At 44.9% G+C, this 21,548-nt stretch overlaps 2 protein-coding genes across 2 annotated transcripts; both read left to right on the top strand.

The window, feature by feature from the left end:
• Window positions 1–391: 391 nt before the first annotated feature.
• Window positions 392–9,555, top strand: LOC138788610 (gamma-glutamyl hydrolase-like). The gene is made up of 10 exons (XM_069966695.1): window positions 392–459; window positions 1,935–2,033; window positions 2,533–2,647; window positions 2,928–2,978; window positions 4,633–4,717; window positions 5,429–5,567; window positions 6,273–6,379; window positions 6,466–6,559; window positions 6,652–6,789; window positions 8,153–9,555. Exons 2-10 carry the CDS (start codon window positions 1,937–1,939, stop codon window positions 8,272–8,274), a joined length of 948 nt encoding a protein of 315 aa, XP_069822796.1. The 5' UTR covers window positions 392–459; window positions 1,935–1,936; the 3' UTR covers window positions 8,275–9,555.
• Window positions 9,556–16,117: 6,562 nt separating this feature from the next.
• On the top strand, window positions 16,118–21,235 carry LOC138784089 (endonuclease domain-containing 1 protein-like; the record flags this gene model as incomplete). The annotated part of the gene is made up of 3 exons (XM_069959606.1): window positions 16,118–16,259; window positions 16,312–16,319; window positions 20,424–21,235. Coding segments are annotated over 3 exons (756 nt in total), but the record flags the coding sequence as incomplete, so codon positions are not given.
• Window positions 21,236–21,548: the final 313 nt, after the last annotated feature.

Below are 21,548 nucleotides of genomic sequence, written 5' to 3'. Positions count from 1 at the left end.
AACATTGCATATTGCCAACTGATGAGTTGTCTGTGTCACCTATGCATATACTGAGTCCCTCAGAAAGAAAAATGCTGACTATAGTATATTTGAACCAGTAAACCCTTTGTATTTTGGCTGCACATGTGAATGCTAATCTGATGATATCCAGAAAATTACAGGTCAATAAGAAAATGTATAATTGAGATAACATTCCGGTAACATCAGATCTGCTGACTGGTCGGACCCCCATTGCTCCATGTTCACATTAGTTTTTGGTTACATACTAAGAACTGGATAAGTCAGTCAGATCTTCGCTCAGCATTCTTGTATTACACTCCCTTGTCTTAGGTCCTTTAGGTCCTGGCGTGTAAGCGTTGTTTCCTCCTTCTAACCCCTCCCTGTGATTGCTCAGAATTTTCTCTTCCTGGACGTATTCCCGGCAGTGAGTACATAAGAGCTCCGTCTTGTGATCTTAAGGTAATGTCACGGATTCTTATGCATTGTGTACCACGTGCTGTCTTACCTCTTGTGACTTTTCTTGAATGGACGTTAAGCCTAAAGTCTCTCCTATCTTCATACACAGTAGAATGCAGTCTACTATTCTCTGTTATCAGCCATTTCAGGTCATAGTGCATTTATAGAAGTGATGACAATATCAACAGCTCAACATGTAGACATTAGATGTAATGTTGATGGACACACAGCGCTGGGGTAATGCAGTTGTATTGGTAAAGTAGTCGTAGTGATGTCATCAGTTTTTGACCTTAGGAATCAATAAGTTCAAAGTCTCATAAGTAAAACAGCCGACTCTTACAGGGGGCACCCTGGCTAACACCACAACCTTGTGACCATCAGGTATTGTTATTTTATCAGATCTTATTACATTACTTTATATATGAAGTTGGTGATTGCTGACTGTACACTGTCAGTTTATGGTGTCGGCAATGTACGGCATTGTTATTGAAGCTATTTTGTGATGGTGTTGACACCTCGATGTATTATACAGTAATGAGGAACTGTGTGGATAATGGACAAAGATAATGCACTGAGCACCAACAAGCAAAAGGCCAACCCTGAATGTGATTAAAAAAAACAACAACTAAGGGCCCTATTACATGGGACGATTATCGCGAGAAAAATTGTTATAATCATTAAAATATGGCTTTGTCTAATAGGACCTTAAAGGTCCTATTACACGGGCCTATCATCTCAGTAAACCAGTGCTGATCTGCTAGATCGGCACTCATTTACTGGTTCTATTAGACGGCGATGTCCATGCAGTCCTTGCCCAAACACCTGATAGCTTACCTCTCTCCGCTCACAATCTTCTCTATTGTGCTCGGCTTCCCGGACCGGCAGCAGCAGCATCTGAGCGGCCTGTCAGCTGACAGGCCGCTCAGCCAATCATAGGCCAGGACTGTCAGCTGACAGGCCGCTAAGCTAATCGCAGGCCACTCAGACGCTGGGACCAGGAAACTGTGGAGAGAAGACCAGGACCGGGGAGAGGTAAGGTATCAGGTGTTTGGGCAATCTTCAGCCGTCTGCCGCGTATCGCTATTACACGTAGCAGTGCGCAGTCAGTGCCCGAGAATTTTAGATCCAAACCTAAACCAGCGATCAGCCGATGATCATTCTCATCGGCTGATCAGGGACTTTATTACACGGAGCGATAATTGTTCGATTTGGCTCCAAGTAATAGGGCCCTAAGGCTCAGAGCTATACAAACAAGCTCCAGGGTCCCAGTGCGAAATGTAAACCAGCGCCCCCACCTACCATGTACCTTTTATAATCCCATAGGCTTCAGGGCCTTGGTGCTGGCTATCTGCCTCTATCCCCCATAGCTGCACCCCTGCTCTGGTTTTTATAGTCCAGTTCATGTAATAAACTATTGGTGCTGCTTCTGTACGTCTACTACTTACAGTAAATAATGTCTGTGTACTGGTCTCTTACAGAAATGAGGGGACTCTCCATGCTCCCCGCATACATCTACCTCCTGAGCTTCACTTTGCTGCCCCCTGTTGCTCTGGGGGTGAATGACAGACCAATAATAGGTAGGCTGAAAAGACCACGGGGGGATAGCTTTTATTCTTTTCTACCCCAGCTGGTGATGACAGTATCTGGGTATTAGAAATGAGACAACAGTTCGGCATCACGTCCTATGATCTTTAAGGTGTGATCTAAGATTAGACTATACATAGCTGCTTTCTTCCAAAAACAGCGCCACACCTCTCTTTACGTTGTGTGTGGTATTAAAACGTGTCTCCATCACTTCAATGAAACTGAGCTGTAATACCACATATAACCTGAGGACAAGAGTGGCGCTGTTTTTGGCAGAAAGCAGACATGTTTATTTTTTAAATTCTGGATAATTCCTTTAATATGCAAAGAGCAAAATTTAGGGCACAGCTCTTGGCATTAAAGAACTCTATATAGACAATATATTGGCCGATTGGGTGTAACGTGACCAATTGGCAGAACCAGTGATCTTGTAAGTTCACCAGATGTTACAGTATTGGAGCCAATTGGCCAATCTCATATTATATTTCATAGGGATAATAACTCAGGAGGTCTCCGATGAAGTATTCTTTCAGTATGGGAAAACATACATTGCAGACTCCTATGTGAATTTCCTTGAGTCAGCCGGTAGCAGAGTCGTTCCTATCCGGTGAGTGTGAACGTCCATGATATAATGCACATTTGGTCAGGACATATGCCATACAATGATGTCTAATGAATATGTCTTACAATGTGAGGATACATTACATGGTGGGATTACTGGGCCATAGGAGTTTTAATGGAGAGTCCTGAAACACTTAGTATCTGCTGGGTAGTGACTAGAGGCAGAGAGTACAAGCATGATTGAGGTGCTGGGTCTTTGCAGATCCAGTATAGAATACCAACAACTATAGAGAATCTGATGGGAGACCTTGACATTTCTATTTCAGGTTAAATCTGAGTATTGATGAATATATCCATCTATTCAACTCAATCAATGGGTGAGTTTTTGGGGGTAGATTGAAAGGTAAGTCATGAACAGAGGGAACATTGATGCCCCTTGGTTCTCCCACCCACCACGCACCATTTATAACACTGGTATCTTCATATCGAGCAGTGGAGCGTTTCGACATCTTAGGCATTAGTTTGGACCCTAAGGGCCTGTTCACACTGAGCAAATTCAGCGGAATTCTGTGGCGGAGAATCCTGCCTGCCTCAGTGTCAAACAGCTTGGGCCACATGTATCATCCGGCGAATGGATGATTTTCGGCGGAAAGTGCCGATTTGCGTCTTTTTTTAAGCAAAAATGGCGGATTTGCGAATAAAATATTCGCAAATCGGCACTTTCCGCCGAGTACGCCAGGGGGCGGAAAAGGGGCGGAGAGTGGGCGGAACGGAGGGCGCGGGCTCAGAGTCCGCGCGATTTATCATCCGTTCCGCCAAAATGTACGCCGAAAACCTACTCCAGTCCTCAGCTGGCGTAGGTTTTCGGCGGTGCGCAACGGCGCGCACGGGATTTATGTAGAGGCAGTCCGCCTCTACATAAATCTCCGTAGCGCCGGAGCTGCGGGGGCATTTTTACGTCCGGCGTAAAAAACACTGGACTTAATAAATGCCTCCCCTTGTCTATGAGAGGGCTCTTGCGCCTCTGCTCTCCGCTCAAGGAATTGACCTGAGGCAGGTGGGATTAATCCCGTCGAATTTGCTCAGTGTGAACAGGCCCTAAGAATCACAAATCTTTCTATAGCAAGGGAATTTGCACACTGAGTAAATGTTGCTGATAACTCTGAGCGGATTCCGACGCTCGTCCCCGCGCACTCCAACCTGGCTCTCCGCCCGTCCCATAGGCTCCCATCTATGGTCAAGCGTATTCCGCTGTCCTCCCAAAGAATTGACAAGTCCATTCTTTGGGCAGACGACAGAATCTGACTGAGCGTAGAATGGAGCCTATGAACTTCAAATGGGAGCACGGTGAGGCCAGCAGTGGAATTCGCGACATTTATTTAGTGTGCATATACCCTAATAATGACCCATATAATATAGTGCCTTATGAAATAAAGTGGCACCTAGATAATACTATACGTGGCAAATCAGTCCGGTGGTAACTCGGCTCCTAACTCAAACAATTCAGTTTATAGCCAATATTTTTAAGGAAATTCGACTTTGGAACTCAACCACTTGCTCAGTTTTCAACCACTGGTTGGCAACTTGTTTTGCAGTCTTGTGCAGCCGTGTTACAACATATTGTACCCTATATCGCGCACAAGGCAATACTAATTTAGTGCAGGTGCTGTTGGCGTCACTATGAGGCTACTTTGTGTCTTGTTTGCCACCTGTCTGAATCCTCTCCTCCAGTCAGTACAGTAGTCGGGTATTGGTAGATGATGGAACCAAATAAACACATTTACATTATTTCTTATGGAAAAACATTGCTCAGTTCTCAACCAGTCTTCCAGCACAGATAGTGGTTGGGTACAGAGGTAGCACTGTATTTTTTATATTGAATGCTTCCCAGTAGATCAGGGTTAGGGTTCCCTATCACCGTGCTAGATTGTCCAAGATCACAATCTAAAAACAAACGTCTTGCAAAGTCAAGGTACTTTAATCCCAGAGTCACTTGTATAATGGACGTTTCTCTGTCTCTCTCTTCCTTAGAGTCCTGTTACCCGGAGGAGCAGTTAACCTCTTGCGCTCTAGCTTTACTCGGACAGCAGGAATATTTTATAGACTAGCTATTGAGGTAAGAAGCTGGGATGAAGAGAAAGGCTTCTATGTGACATCTATCGCTAACCAGGAAAGGTTTACATTTACACAGGTTGTATTGAATATACTGGATTTTTTAGGCCCTATTACATGAAATAATTATTGGCCGTACCCGACCATTGAGGCCGATAAACGTTTCATGTAATAGGACGTGTTAAAAGGCTATGATCAGCCGAGGTCTCCCAGGCATGTCTGCTTCTGATTTTCTTCACTTTGGGCAAATATTCAGTTTTGTGCCCCGTATCTACACACTTTGACCGAGTTGTATATTGTTGCCCCATCATTTTACAGGGCCTGGAGCATGTGCTCCGTCACCCTCGTTAGACACAGCCCTGTTCCTGTTGGTGTATTCTACTTCATGTGCCCAAACATTAAAGAAAAAAGTCAGCTAAACCATATTCAGCTATCTAAAGTATATGGGGGGCTCCCGACTCACAGGTGATATCAGGGGAACGAAGGGTAAATGTTGGATTTTAGTATGATGCCATGTGACATTTGTTGCTCATAATGTCCGCTACATGGCCACCCTGTAGTATGGATGCTTTATACTACTACCCCAAGTTTGTAGTATAGGTTTATACTACTACCCCAAGTCTGGGCAGCACATCAGGAGGAGACCCAAAATATCACCCTCTACCTGAAAGATGTATAAAGAAATAAGTGACAGGTTCTCTTGTCTTTTTCTCAGGCCGCATCCTCTGGTACGTATTTCCCTATCTGGGGCACTTGTATGGGTTTCCAGGTTCTTACCGCTCTGACATCTGGAGAAAACTTATTATGTAAGACGGCAGCTAATAACATGTCTCTTCCGCTCATCCTGGCTGATGGTAAGCAACACATCAGGGCTCGGCCCTATCTGAACGCTAATAAAACCTATGGGGGGAGATTTATCAAACTGGTGTAAAGTGAAACAGGCTCAGTTGCCCATAGCAACCAATCAGATTCCACTTTTCTTTCCTCATGGATTCTTTGAAAAATGAAAGATGGAATCTGATTGGTTGCCAGGGGCAACTGAGACAATTCTACTTGACACCAGTTTGATAAATCTCCCCCTATGTGTGTATTTCAATTAGAATAAAGAAAAGGGTCGAAGTATTGCTTATAATAAAACCTGTCAGTGTAAGACTTTGTTCACATCTGTATCTGAGGTTCCATTCCGAGCCTCCATTGCAAATTGTATCACAAAACCTGAACCAAACAGAACAACATACAGATTTTGTCAAAGGGACATGTCAAAAGTTGGGTTTAGTAGGTTCACCCCCACCCCCACCCCACACGCACACGCACACGCACGCACACACACACACACAACACCACCACCACCACCCAAGCTGGAAGAAGTGCGGGGCTAAGCGTTTCCCTAATGGATTAAAACTTTTAAAAAGGTTCCCATAGCGGAACAGAAAATAGTAGGAGAGATGTGGACACTGCCCTTATAGTAGACGATTAAAACAGAAAAATAGAAAATCTCTATCTATATGTAATATATATGTAACCTTCATTCAAGCCCCTTATTTCTCTCTTGGAGACAGATGTCTCTTCTAGTAGAATGTTCCGCCATGCTCCCCTGGAATTACTTCATGCAGCCGCCAAGGAAAATATAACAGCAAATTTCCATAATTTTGGGATCACTCCAGAGGTAATGGTGATACAGCGGAGGACTTCTCTATGTTTTACTAGATAACCCGGCTTTCCATTATGGAATCTTTCGTCTTTATTTTCCAGACCTTCCACACCAATGAGAAGCTCTCTGCATTTTACCGTATCCTGTCCACCAACCATGACCAGCATGGTGTGGAATTCATATCCACTATGGAGGGTGAGCAGCTTATTATAATACATAAGATATTCCTTATAACTACAGTGTGCCTCTGATTCCAGCAGCCATGATGATCTCTCCTATCCCCACAGCTCGGGATTATCCCATCTATGGAGTGCAGTGGCACCCCGAGGCCAGCCGCTTCCAGTGGAGAAGAGACCTAGCCTATCCGCATTCTGTCAACGCCATTTGGATGTCACAGTATATTGCAAATTTCTTTGTAAATGAAGGTAATAATGTGAAGCTTTACTCCGAGGGTGCACAAATGGTGCACCAAGATGGAGTTTTTGGAATTGAATGAAACTTTATACGTAAGAAGTATTGATGATATATGAAAGTGATTACAGTATTAGAATATGTTACCACTTCAAGAACATATTGGGTAAAAGCGGCCATCTTGTAACATAGACTGCCACTAATAATGATCATGATCATTATTAGCAGCCATCTACTTAACAAGATGGCCGCCTTTACCCAATATGTTCCTGAAGTGGTAACATAGCCTTAGAGTGAAGGGATATGTTTAATAAAGAAAACTGTACAAGTGAAAGGAGACTCTAGTACCCTGTTGGGCTCCTCTAGCCTTGATACAGGATGAGATACAGTTTGACATGGAGGATACAAGTTCTGTATGACGTCTTACAGCGAATGTATCCAGAGAGATTACAGCTGGGCCTGTAAATCCTGCACACTTGTAGGCTACAGTAGGTGGTGTCCCAGTTGGCCCCATAAATGCTAGATTGGTGGAGATTGTTGAGAGGGCAGCCATGGAAGTGTTACAATCTGGAGGAGACATTACCAGGGAACCCTTGCTGTGTGTGGTGGCCATTATCCTGCATCTGGAAACCATAAGAGACAACAAATTTGACTGCAGGATGTCCTGTACATATCTCCAGATCATCCCACCAGCAGGGGGCGGTGTGTCCTCCACATCATCACACCAGCAGGGGGCAGTGTGTATTCGCCAGCAAAGGTAGGATTGAATGGCTCACTATAAGACCAACATACTCCATCCCACACAGAGCCTGGATCCATGACTAAAGATTATATAGTCCTAGACCATTGCAGTCCAGGTTTCCTAGTCATGATACCACTGCAAACTAAGAAAATGGTAGCTGGCTGTCAATGGCTGTACATGTAATGGGAGCCATCACACCAAATTTCCTTCTGCTAAGTACCTGCAAACAGTCCGGACCGATACGGGGGTGTAATGAAGAGTCTCTCTGTGTCTGGATAGTGGACAAGAAAACTATGGACGCTACTTGTGTTGGTCATTGATATACTGTTATCTCAGCATCCACAATTAGAGTAGAGATGTCACTATTACCCCCCCTCGCTCTTATAAATATGACTGTCCCCATATAGATGGTGCTAATGCAGCGGAAATGAACGTTGCTGCCAGGGTCCCCTGAAAATTAGTTTTACCAAAGGGGATTACCCAAAGTTGATAACCTCTTTAACTGTATTCACTAGATGCAATACTCTCTGTACTGTTAGGTGGGCAAGTATTTCATAGACGACAACCATTCTGTTTACTATGTAAATTATTTAGTAGAAGTGAAAAAGATTTTTTATTTTCTTTCTTTTTTTCAGCCCGAAAGAATTCAAATCACTTCTCAAACCCCAAAGAGGAGGAGTCGTCTCTGATCTATAACCGGCCACTGACGTACACGGCCAATATCAGTGGCTACGAGCAGGTGTATTTCTTCGATTAGTCATCTCGGACAGCCATTGACCATTGTTAAATAGTCTCAGACCTACATATGTGGGGAACGTCCATAACAACTATATAGATTTCTCCGAAAGTAAAATCTGGCTGATGGCTGAAGACATTTATATTGATCGAGTAACAGCACCTGGTACCTGGGGTGGTGCTTTTGCCCAGTGGGCCATGTTACCAGTGATCATCGAATTTCACCATATTACACAGAACGATATTTACGATCATAACTACATTGGTTTACTCCATCTGATCGCAGCAAAAGAAGGAACGATGTGCAATTACACTGAACGATTAGGGACCAAATGCGGAATTACAGAGAACGATTAACGAGGATTTTAGGGTCAGATCTAAACCAACGATCAACAACAAAAAAATTTCAATCGTTTCCTCAGGAAGATTGGTGTTTAAGTTGAAACCATATAACGATTTTCCGCCAGATAATCATCTGGTGTAATATGACCCTTTGTTATATCTACCTCTTTAGCCAATCCTCAACGTTTCAACGGGTAGGGTACAAGTATATATTTTTGTTTCAAACCCCCCGGACACCTTAAATTTTCAACACTGGGGATATGTATTTAATGGAAAGTGGTGTATGGTATAATGATGTATGGTATAGTGATGTATAATGGTTATGGTATAGTGATGCATAGTATAGTAATGCAGATATGAGAGCTGCATCTACACCATGTGTTACAGCTAGCATGATGCTGCTATGACTGGGATCTGAGATAGTTACGATCCCTGCTGCTTAACCACTCCGCTACCTAGGTCAATAGTAATTTTGGCACCCAAGTGGTTTAACAGAGGAAGGGACTTCCTCTGCCAGCCTATCATGGGAGGCCTATCAGCCTCTGTAATGGGTTTGTAGGGTGGTGATAAGTTGCCAGTGGCCTAAAGAAAGCTCACAGGACTGTGTATGGCATATAAGGCCCTGCATGAGGCAGACCCTAATAGGCTGCCTCTCCATATTACATAAGACATGTTTTGGTTGTTCCAGGTCTGAGCATTCAGACTGCAACCGATTGGGAAAATGAATCGGGAGATGTTATGTTCAGCACATTCCTGTCCCCAATCTGTGTCACATGAGGAGACGGGCTGCATAATATAAGTCTATGGGGCACGTCTATTCTCAGACTTAGCGGGGAGGAAATTGTCTCAATCTGTTCATCGGTCAGGGTCTGATGACTGATAAATAGAGATGAGCAACCTCAAGCATGCTCGAGTCCATCCGAACCCGAACCTTCGGCATTTGATTAGCGGTGGCTGCTGAACTTGGATAAAGCCCTAAGGCTATGTGGAAAACATGGATATCGTCATTGGCTGTATCCATGTTTTCCAGACAACCTTAGAGCTTTATCCAAGTTCAGCAGCCTCCGCTAATGAAATACTTGACGTTGGGGTTCGGATGGACTCGAACCCGAACCCGGTTCGCTCATCTCCACTGATTAAAATCTATTTACATGTCTCTCTGATACATAAAAAAATGTCTCCGTGTAAAATGCTATATCACAGAAAAATTGGTATATTTATGATTTTTTTTTTTTATGTATTGTAGTAACACTGGATATTAGTGAAATTACATATAGACTACTGCATTCCAATACATCTATTATTGTAAGATACAAACAATATTTAATCAGCTGATCGATTATGTATCCTGAAGCCTGTGTCTCGCATTACCACCCCTAGATGGCGCACTTACTCTCTATAGCAAAGGTACATACGTGCACCATAGAGTCATCATGATGCAGAATGAAGTGTAGATGCTCCGGATAGATGTTATTAGATTATTATATATCACGTATATGTTTAATTATGTTGGTTTTAACTAAATTAAAATTTTATGTACAGCCTACATAATATTTGTCCCATGCAGTGAATTGTATGATATATACTACAGTGATGCTGCAATTTTTCATTTGCTTTTGTGTTCAGTATCAGAATATTGTTCACACTGCACAATAACCGCACAAGTTCTGCACATATTTTGTCCACATTTGTAAAAAACCTTTTGTGCTCAACCAACTGCAGCTACTTTACATGTTATTAGACTGCTGCACAAAAATGATTAAAATGAATTGGTCTTCCTCGATTAATGATCAATGCTTTGTTAACTTATCAAGCACTCCTTGCAGGAAAATTATTGTTTACATTTTAACAACCAGCAGACCCCCAACATGTTTCACCAACTAAACTGGCTTCATCAGGAACCCATACAGTCCCATAATTCTCTGATGAAGATGGTAATTTCCCTTACATCAAAAATAATTTGGACCTCTTGTTATCAGACCTATGTTTTTTTCCAGTACAGCTTAGGTTATGAAGTTTGAACTGTGACCCTTTTTCCTGAAGGCAGTTTTGATCCATGAGGCCCAATAAAGGGTGACATGTAACTTTCTACACATTAGACTTTTGAGATTTCTGTCAAGAGTTCCTGGATTTTTGATGAGAAGAAGAGCACAATCTGCACTGAAGTTCATGACTTCTTAAGTCTAGCCTGGCTACAAATCAGTAGGAGATCCACGTAGGAAATAATAAATCAGCAAAAGCTTGGTACGTAAAAAGTCTCACTACAGGGCATTGAGTGTATGATCACCAACAGGTATAGGGTAGCCCCAAACCAGAGGTGTAGCTAGCTTTTCCTGCACCCGGGGGAAAGAATCAGTTTGGCAACCCCCCCCCCCCCACCACCACCACCTTTGAACTTAGCGTTATCAGAATCGGTGCTCCTTACACAGCATAATGCCCCCACACTGTATTAAGAGCCCCAATACATACGGTAGTTTTCTTATAACCCTGTTACCATCATACAGTGATTACATATTACATGAAAACTGCTCTGAACAAAACAGGAAGATATCACCAATGATGCCGTTACATAATACCGCTACACCATGACCCCTATCACTGTAAGCCTATAACAGAGTGCAGTTACATCCAGTGACTCACAGGGGGTGTGTATAGACCCCCTGTGTGCTGCCCCCAGTAGTATATAGACCCCCTGTGTGCTGCCCCCAGTAGTATATAGACCCCCTGTGTGCTGCCCCCAGTAGTATATAGACCCCTTGTGTGCAGCCCCCAGTAGTATATATACCCCTTGTGTGCAGCCCCCAGTAGTATATAGACCCCTTGTGTGCAGCCCCCAGTAGTATATAGACCCCGTGTGCTGCCCCCAGTAGTATATCGACCCCGTGTGCTGCCCCCAGTAGTATATAGACCCCCTGTGTGTAACCCCTCAGTAGTATATAGACCCCTGTGCGCTCCCTCAGTTATATATATATAGACCCCCGTTATGCAGCCACCAGTAGTATATAGACCCCTGCATGCTGCCTCCAGTAGTATATAGATCCCTGTGTGCTGCCCCAGTTATATATAGAGCCCCTGTGTGCTCCCACAGTAGTATATAGGTATACTCTTTCTTGGATGGGTGGGAAGTCCGCCATGGATCAAACAACTGGTGAGTGCGGATTAATTTACGCAGATCTGCAGAAAGACAGTGGATTTTGGAGGAGCTGAGGGGGACAACGTGAGACGGTCCAGCATCTCTGAGGATGGGACATTAAAGTCACCTCCTATAAGGAGGATGGAAGGGGGTAATTCAGCCAATTTAGTGAAGACCCCTCGCAGAAAGGGAATTTGATGATGATTTGGGGCATATATATTACACAGCGTTACTTGTGATCCCTGCAGTTTCCCAGTTATAATAGTTATGTTATAATTCATCTGTAATTTGTAAACTTAAAACTTCCTTTTTTTGTCTTGTTTTTGGTAAAAAGCCGAAGTTTCACATATAAGAACTCATGATGTGTCATATCTATCACAAAGAGTGCTCCACTGTGATACATTTGGTTCATATTCTCCCTGTTTTATTCTAAGTTGAAGGGATATTCTGGCACCACAAGGACTTCCCCACTCCAATCAATGGTCACAGGAGCATCCTGCTTCCTGTTTGATTGGCTAAGCCAGAAGGTCCTTGTGTTAAGTCAAACTGTGCTACTAGAGCATTGGCATCACACAGTCTTATGGCCATGCTACCTACAGTAAATTGGGTGAATCCATCAATAAATGTAGATTAGCCTGGCTTTATTGGGATTGTTGCAGATCGTTCCATGATGCTACCTCTTCCTGTACCTGCTGAAGGGGGCAGCTCTGCACATTGTTTTCTGTGATCTTCAAACAATATCCAGCCTCTAGTTAGGGCCAGTTCACACTGAGTAAAACTGGTTTAATTCCGCAGTGGAATCCCGCCAGCCTCCATGTCATACAGGTGGTCTATGGGAGGGCTCATGCGCCTCTCCGCTCATAAGAATTGACATGTCAATTCTTACGAGTGGAGAGGAGCAGAGAGAATTCCGCCAGTTTTACTTTATGTGAACTGGCCCTTACAATGGGGCACATATCCAGAATAAAAGGATTGCACTATTTATGGTGTCCGGTGAGATATTGATGCCCTAGCAGGGAAGCAGGGGCGTAACTAGAAATGGCTGGGCCCCATAGCAAACTATTAATTGCCCCCCCCCCCCTCCTCTGACCGACCACTACGCAATCAACACACCCAGCGTTACATATGTTCTGTACTCCATATAAATTACAGTGCAGATATATTTAGTGACTCACAGGGGACGTCTTCTCTGATCTGAGTTCTTCCTTTTCATTTTCTTCTTCATCTGCCCTGGGCCGTTATGAGAACTTCTTCAAACTACGAATCCACGAAGCCAGAGAAACATATTGGGCTCCTCACTCTGGCATCATCCTTATCTCTCTACACACTGCGCATCTGTAGTGGCCCCTTTAAGCCCTATTCCAGTGGTTAGCCCTGATTCTTTTATTATATGCGTGTGTATATATATGTGTATATATATATATATATATATATATATTTATGTATATCCCTTATAGTATATGCCCCGCTCTGTGTAGACACCTTATAGATGGTCCCTGGTTCAGTCTTCCATATAGATGGCCCCGTGTGCATCTACTATAGTACAGATCCCCCTCTGTGTAATCCCTTTATAGTAGATGACAACCTCTGTGCGTTCCCTATACCAGGGGTAGGGAACCTCGGCTCTCCAGCTGTTGCAAAACTACAACTCCCATCATGTGAGGATATTCAAAGCTAAAGCTGTAGTTTTGCAATAGCTGGAGAACCAAGGTTCCCTCTCCCTGCTCTATAGTATATGATCCCCTCTGTGTATTCCCCTTATAGATGACCCCTCTGTGTAGTCCACTATAGTAGATGCCCCCCTCTGTGCATGTCCTATTGTATACATCCCCCCAGTGTAGTTCCCCTTATAATGCCCCCTAGTCCCCTTCATAGATGGTCCCTCTGTGTAGTTCCCCTTTTAGATGCCTCCTCTGTGTTGTCCTCCTTATAGATTGCCCCCTTATAGATAGCCCCCTTTGTTGCCCCCCTTACAAATGGCCCCCTTGTGCGATTTATCCCCCATATAGATAGCCCCCTTATGTTACCCATCCTCCATATAGATAGCCCCAGTGTTGTCCATCCCCCATATAGATATCCCCCAGTGTTGTGCATCCCCCTATAGGCAGCCCCAGTGTTGTCCATCCCCCTATAGGTAGCCCCCATTTTTTTGTGCATCCCCCTATAGGCAGCCCCAGTGCTGTTTATCCCCCTATAGGCAGCCCCCAGTGTGCATTCACAGCCCCATATAGCCCCCATTGTTGTTCTTCCCCCATATAGCCCCCAGTGTTGTTCTTCCCCCATATAGCCCCCCAGTGTTGTTCTTCCCCCACATAGCCCCCAGTGTTATACCTCCCCCATATAGCCTCCAGTGTTGCTCCTCCCCCATATAGCCCCCAGTGTTATACCTCCCCCATACAGCCCCCAGTGTTATACCTCACCCATATAGCCCCCAGTGTTGTTCCCCCCATATAGCCCCCAGTGTTGTTGTTCCTCAACCATATAGCCCCGTGTTGTTGTTCCTCACCCATATAGCTCCCAGTGTTGTTGTTCCTCTCCCATATAGCCCCCAGTGTTTTTGTTCCTCCCCCATATAGCCCCAGTGTTGTTGTTGTTCCTCCCCCATATAGCCCCCAGTGTTATTCCTCCCCCATATAGCCCCTAGTGTTGTTCCTCCCCCATATAGCCCCCAGTGTTGTTGTTTCTCCCCTATATAGCCCCCAGTGTTGTTCCTCCCCCATATAGCCCCCAGTGTTGTTCCTCCCCCATATAGCTCCCAGTGTTCTTCCTCCCCGACATAGCCCCCAGTGTTGTTCCTCCCCATATAGCCCCCAGTGTTGCTGTTCCTCTCCCATATAGCCCCCAGTGTTGTTGTTCCTCCCCCATATAGCCCCCAGTGTTGTTGTTCCTCCCCCATATAGCCCCCAGTGTTGTTGTTCCTCCCCATATAGCCCCCAGTGTTGTTGTTCCTCCCCCATATAGCCCCCAGTGTTGTTGTTCCTCTCCCATATAGCCCCCAGTGTTGTTGTTCCTCACCCATATAGCCCCCAGTGTTGTTGTTCCTCACCCATATAATCCCCAGTGTTGTTGTTCCTCACCCATATAGTCCCCAGTGTTGTTGTTCCTCACCCATATAGTCCCCAGTGTTGTTGTTCCTCCCCCATATAGTCCCCAGTGTTGTTCCTCCTCCATATAGCCCCCAGTGTTGTTCCTCCCCCATATAGTCCCCAGTGTTGTTCCTCCCCATATAGCTCCCAGTGTTCCCCTCTGATAAAAAGAAAAAAAACAAAACAGAACTCACCTAACCACACGCTCCCCCGTCGGTCTCCTCTTCTCTCTTCCCCACCCTGAGCTCAGTGTGCGCCGCGGCGGCTGAGACTTCCAGGAGTGATGTGCTCTTTGTACCGGAAGTCCGAGTCACCGCGGTGCACACTGTGCTCAGTGATGGTGCTGCATGGGACTCGACCAGGGAGCTGCTCATCAGGCGGGGGCCAGGCCGACACTCTTGTGATCGCAAACAAAACGCTGCTTGCGGTCACAAGAGTGATTGACAGGGCAGGAAGCCTATGGCTTCTCTCGCTGTCAATCAGAACACTGAACACCCGGGAGGCCACCGGGTGCTGCAGGTGGTCAGCTCCAGGGGCCATGGCCTCGGGCCCCCAGATGCTAGGGGCGCCGTAGCGGCCTCTACGACTGCTACAGCGGTAGTTCCGCCAGTGCAGGGAAGGGTTCTAGTAAATAGCTGCGCCTTCACCTATTACCACCTGGACAGGGATAATGCTAGGAAAAGTGAAAGATGAGCAAGTACTAAACTGCTTAAATGCTCGTTACTCGAGTTGAGTATTTCCCGATACTCGAGCACTTGTTTCTAGTAACAAACCCCATTGAGAGACGCATTTTTTCAGGGGCCTCCTATTCGGCAGAGGGGACGGTGTCTGGAGGCTATCAATCTTATTCGAGCACCACACCGTATTCGTTCACGCATCGAGTACTTTTGAGTTACTCGATTGCATAGCGAGCTTGAATGAGCATCATCTCTAGTTAGAGCCAACCAGGGGAATTCTAGTTCTTTGGCAGCTTTATAAATATTCTCATATAATGGAACGGTATGGTGGTTGTGAGAAACTCAAACAAATTCACAAGAATTTAGATGGAAAGAAAGATTGTCTTGGCATCATGTGGTTTATTAAGAAATGTTTACAGATTAATAGAATTCTAGAGTTTACATATCAGGAAACTCTTCCTCTAATGTTAATGTATAACTAGTAGCTGCTGTATATTAAGGCTCCGCTCTTCTTGTTACTGATCATCACCTCTCTCCTATGAATTGTGAGAACATGAAGCCAATTCTGAGCATCTTGCTCCTCTTAGCCATTCTCATTCACATCCACGCTGAAGTACTAAATTTTGACAACTGCAAGTAATTCCAGATGGGATAACAAATGTAAATGACCTGAATTCTCCAGCTTATATATGCCAAACATATGAAGGTAACCCTAGGTTTGCCACCTTGTATGACAGAGGGAGACGTATGCCCCTGTACTCCGCCTACCGTGAAAAATAAAGATCCATCAGAATGTAAGGGACCCGGGGCTTTTTATTTAGAACCCGAGGTGAGTATTGTTTGAATATTTTTTTCCTAGAGATTGGAATCCTGTAATTTTTCTACCTATACATTTGATTATCAGTTATAATCTTTAGTAAATTCTCACAGCGTCATTACAGCGGAGCGAACATTTAAAGAGACTCTGTACCCACAATCTGACCCCCCAAACCACTTGTACCTTCGGATAGCTGCTTTTAATCCAAGATCTGTCCTGGGGTCCGTTCGGCAGGTGATGCAGTTATTGCCCTAAAAAACAACTTTTAAACTTACAACCCCCGTGCCCAAAGGGAGTATCTGTGCCCTAACTTTGCACCACCCCTCCCCCCCTCTTCATCATTAGGAATGCCACTGGAACATTTTCTCTATGCTGAACATTGCACAGGTGCCCTAATGATCCAGCCCATGTGCCGGGCTGCCACAGGTGATGAATAGGAGGCAATCTGCCTGGAGCATTCCTAATGATGAGGAGGGAGGGGAGGAGGCAGAGCCGGCTCCAGGTTTTTGTGGGCCCTTGGGCGACAGAGCCTCGGCGGGCCCCTTGGAGGAGCAAATCATGGAGATACAGGTGAGGAAAGATATGCAGCAGAAGAAACATGCGGCTGCTGCATATCTTTCTCCTCCTGTATCTCCTGATCTCTGCAGTAGTCAGGACTCTGAAGGAGTCAGACCCAGTGACAGGATGGGGGGGTAACTATCACTGCTGAGTAAGGGTACCTTCACACATACCGACTCGTAGCAGAAAACTTGCTGCGAGTTTCTGCTACGAGTCGAGGTCCTGGAAGGCCCCTATCACTACATACAAGCAGTGGTCTGAAAGACCGCTGCGTGTATGTAATGCAGCTGCTCCCTTAACCCCTTTGGCTCCCGCAGCGGTCCTGCACCGCTGTCTCCATACATTACCTGGCTCTGGCTGCACGGGGTCCCGGCGTCCTGCTCTGCCGCCCGGCTCTGCTCTGCCGCATTACATACATGCAGCCGTCTTTCAGACCACTGCTTGTATGTAGTGATAGGGGCCTTCCAGGACCTCGCATCGTAGCAGAAACTCGCAGCAAGTTTTCTGCTGCGAGTCGGTATGTGTGAAGGTACCCTAAGGGTAAATTCACAAGGGTGGATCCGCAGCGGATTTAAAGCTGCAAATTTGCAGCTAAAACCGCTGCGGATCCTTCCTCTGTGAATTCCAATGTGATTACATACTCGCAGCAGGATTGGCATCTCGCTGCCAGTATGTAAGTGCCGGCCCCATTAACCCCCGCCGCCCTGGGTGATACATTACCGGCAGCACGATCCAGCTCCCGGCGGTCCCGCACAGCCAATCAGTGCACGGCCCCGCCACAGTCACTGATTGGCTGCGGGGGACCTCCGGGAGCCTCAGATGTGGCCGGATAGCGGTGCAGGTAATGTAACACCCGGGGCAGTGGGGGTTAAAGAGGTAGTGTGGCGCTAAAAAATTATTCACAGAATAACATACATTACAAAGTTATACAACTTTGTAATGTATGTTATGTCTGTGAATCCCCCCCTTCCCGTGTCCCACCACCCCCGCCCGTGTACCCGGAAGTGTGTGGTGCATTATACATTACCTGATCCGTGTCGAGGGCCGTCCGCCATTTTGTGCCAAACGTCATCTTCGACCGCGTCATCAGCTGCTCAGCCGCGAATGTCTGAGCATAACTGTCCTCAGCCAATCGCGGCTGAGCACAGTTGTGACACGGTGGAGGGGGGGCGGCGGCAGGGATACGGCCGTCCGTCCGAAGATGACGTTTGACGAAGTACACAAAGTTAACCCTAATCTGGTCCTAGCTGACACTGCCTTCTTGCCTAAACAGTCCCAGGCAACTGCAGACAACCACACAGATGTTGTCTACTCCCAATAAGGTGATAACATGGAACAAGGATAAAACTAATTTGTATACAAGGGGTGGTCAACAGGTCGAGGTCAAACCAAACAGGAAGCAAAATACAAAAACAGGATCCAAGGGAACAGTCAGGTAACAAAGCTGAAGTCAGGGAAAGCTAGGTAACAATATGAGATGTGGTAACGTTCAGCACACTAGAAAACTAGTCTAATAGCCAGCGTGGAGTACAAGGCACCCAGGAGAGGATTGCGCTTAGCGCAGTCTTCTCCCAGTTCGTTCTTCCGCATGGTACCGATCTGAACATTCAGACCCGGACCAATCAAAACATTTGTTATGTCTCTATGACATGACAAAAACGTGGCGACATGGTACACTCTGATTAAATAGTTAGCTAAGATCCTCACTTTTCTAAAAACAAAAAAATAAAAAATAAATTATATTTTTATTTTTAATATCTACAGAGCAGGTGTTTATTGTGTGTACACTGGGAGGAGTATATACGGTAAGCACTTGCACCTGTGGGTTGCTGTTGCACCTTTTGTTTTTTGTCTGTACTTAAGCCACAAGCAGCGTGCAACCTGCAGTGTGAACAGAGTAATAGATGTGCTGCTAAAATTTCCCTTTTTTTCTGTTGAATGTGTGTGTGGGGGGGTGTGGCTACCTCCTGTTGGCCTGCACTCCACCCATGTCCCAAGGCTGGTATAAAAGAGATCATTTGGCTCCTATCTGCCCAGTTGTTTGCTAAGATCCTCACTTTTCTAAAAAAAATAAATAAAAAAAAGCCACAAGCAGCGTGCAACCTGCAGTGTGAACAGAGTCATAGATGTGCTGCCCAAATTTCCCTTTTTTGTGTCTCTATCCTCTTAAGGACATAGGACGTACCGGTACGTCCTATGTCCTCACTTGCACTTCAAAGCGGGGCCGCGCGGCGGCCCCGCTTTGAAGTGCCGCGATCCCGGGTGCCGCGTGTAGCCCGGGACCGCCGCTATTAGCGGGCACGGTCTGATCGCCGTGCCCGCTAATTAGCTAATCGGAGGCAGCTGTGAAAGTTGACAGCTGCCTCCGATTACCGGAGGCAACGTTTCCCTGGTGTCTAGTGGGGGAGATCGCTCCTCCGGGACCTTGTCCCGGAGGAGCGATCTCCGTTACTGATGCCGGCCGGGGACGCGTCCAAGATGGCGCCGTCCTCGGCTCGGCACTCGTTTACTTCCGGCTGCAGCAGCCGAAAGCAAACGAGTGCCGATCTCATGGATCTCTGCAGTATATCTATGCTGCAGAGATCTCAATGAGAGATCACAGTGTATATACTAGAAGTCCCCCAGGGGGGCTTCTAGTATATGTGTAAAAAAAAAAAAAAAAGTGTTGTTAATAGTAAAAAGCCCCCTCCCCTAATAAAAGTCTGAATCACCCCCCTTTTCCCAGGTTTTAAATAAAAGTAAACAAATAAATAAATAAATAAACATGTTTGCTATCGCCGCGTGCGTAATCGCCCGAACTATTAATTAATCACATTCCTGATCTCGTACGGTAAACGGCGTCAGCGCAAAAAAATCCCAAAGTGCAAAATTGCGCATTTTTGGTCGCATCAAATCCAGAAAAAATGTAATAAAAAGCGATCAAAAAGACGTATATGGGCAATCAAGGTACCGATAGAAAGATCACATCATGGCGCAAAAAATGACACCTCGCACAGCCCCATAGACCAAAGGATAAAAGCGCTATAAGCCTGGAAATGGAGCGATTTTAAGGAACGTATATTGGTTAACAACGGTTTGAATTTTTTACAGGCCATCAGATACAATATAAGTTATACATGTTATATATCGTTTTAATCGTAACGACTTGAGGAACATGCATAACAAGTCAGTTTTACCCCAGGGTGAATGGCGTAAAAACACATTTCCCCCAAATAAAAGAAATGCGTTTTTTTTTTCAATTTCACCACACTTCGAATTTTTTTCTGGTTTCGCAGTGTACTTTATGCAAAAATTCAGCCTGTAATTGCAAAGTACAATTAGTGACGCAAAAATTAAGGGGTCATGTGGGTTTCTAGGTGGAAAAATGCAAGTGCTATGACCTTTTAAACACAAGGAGGAAAAACCGAAAACGTAAAAACGAAAATGGGCCATGTCCTTAAAGGGCTATGACACGTCAAAAGTTTTTACAAACGAAAATGATACTTTAAGACACTTGAAGCCTGAAACACTACTTATGAAATAAGGGAGTAAAGACATGTGATTTCCTTTCTCTTACAGCTGGTCTATTGTGAAGTGGGAAAAAACATGAAGCTCACAAAGGATGTAAAACCTATACTGGGCAAATATAACAAGGAGAAAGGGATTGATCAATCAAAGCCCAAAAACCAAGTCCCAAACCTATTAAAAACAAGTCAGGCGATTGATGATGACTATGTAAATACAGGTTATCAAAGAGGCCATCTAAGTCCCTGTGGACACCAAACTCTCAGTACGGAAGGACATAAAGCAACGTTTACCCTGACCAATGTAGTCCCAATGGAACCAAACCTAAACAATAAGATCTGGAGTCAGTATGAAGATGAGATGATTGAATTAATAGACAAATTTAAATGTACAAACATCTACGTCATAACCGGGATTGTGCCGGGGAACGTTCCGATCAAGGAAGATGGACCGACTGCTCCGACTCATATATGGAACGCGTACTGCTGTGTAGATAACAACAAGAAACCAATTACGTCCGGAGCTGCACTTGTTGAAAATGTTGCAGGAAAACAGATTAAAACATTTGATATGGTTGCTGATTTTCAAAAAGAACTGCAACGTTTTCTGGGTGTTATCCATGATATTGAGTTATTTGATGGTTGTTGTAAACGTCAGTGAGTACAATGACCCAGAGCCAGGAATACATGGGGTCTATGATCTATGATATCATGATGTTTTACTACTCACCTCTGCATACGTAATCACAGCTTAGCTCATCTAATGTATCCTCCATTGTATTATGGTTCTGATATGGTATGAACGAAGCCGTATCCTAATAGTCCATAATGGAATTCCTGCTCTTCTGCTTCTACAATAAAATTATTTTCCCAGCAAGATATATGTGTGACGTCTTATTTTAATTTCAACATGAAAATATGATGAAGAGTTAGTAGGATGAGGTGTAAACCAAGATGTGTTCAGTTTGCTGCAAATGATATGGGAATGACCCAACCAAAGTTATCACCTCAAGATATATAACTTACTAATATAGTGCAGAAGACAGGTCGGGAGCGGCACTGCTAAATGTTAAGAGTTAATTGCTTCTAGAACACAGGCATCAGGCAGTCTTATGGTCGTTCTACCCACTTGTGCTTTGTTTTTTTTTACAACTCATTTCCTTTGGTTGCGAAAGATCCT

Source organism: Dendropsophus ebraccatus, chromosome 1, assembly GCF_027789765.1.
Source record: "Dendropsophus ebraccatus isolate aDenEbr1 chromosome 1, aDenEbr1.pat, whole genome shotgun sequence".
Taxonomy (NCBI): Eukaryota; Metazoa; Chordata; class Amphibia; order Anura; family Hylidae; genus Dendropsophus; species Dendropsophus ebraccatus.
Note: the sequence above shows the minus strand (reverse complement) of the source record. Positions and strands in the feature narration are given on the sequence as shown.

Bases quoted from the DNA above. Each gene is read 5' to 3' on its own strand.
- LOC138788610 (XM_069966695.1), top strand. From the start codon at position 1,937: ATGAGGGGACTCTCCATGCTCCCCGCATACATCTACCTCCTGAGCTTC. The intron at 6,380-6,465 runs GTAATGGTGATA...TTTATTTTCCAG, and splicing joins ATTTTGGGATCACTCCAGAG to ACCTTCCACACCAATGAGAA. The intron at 6,790-8,152 runs GTAATAATGTGA...TCTTTTTTTCAG, and splicing joins AAATTTCTTTGTAAATGAAG to CCCGAAAGAATTCAAATCAC.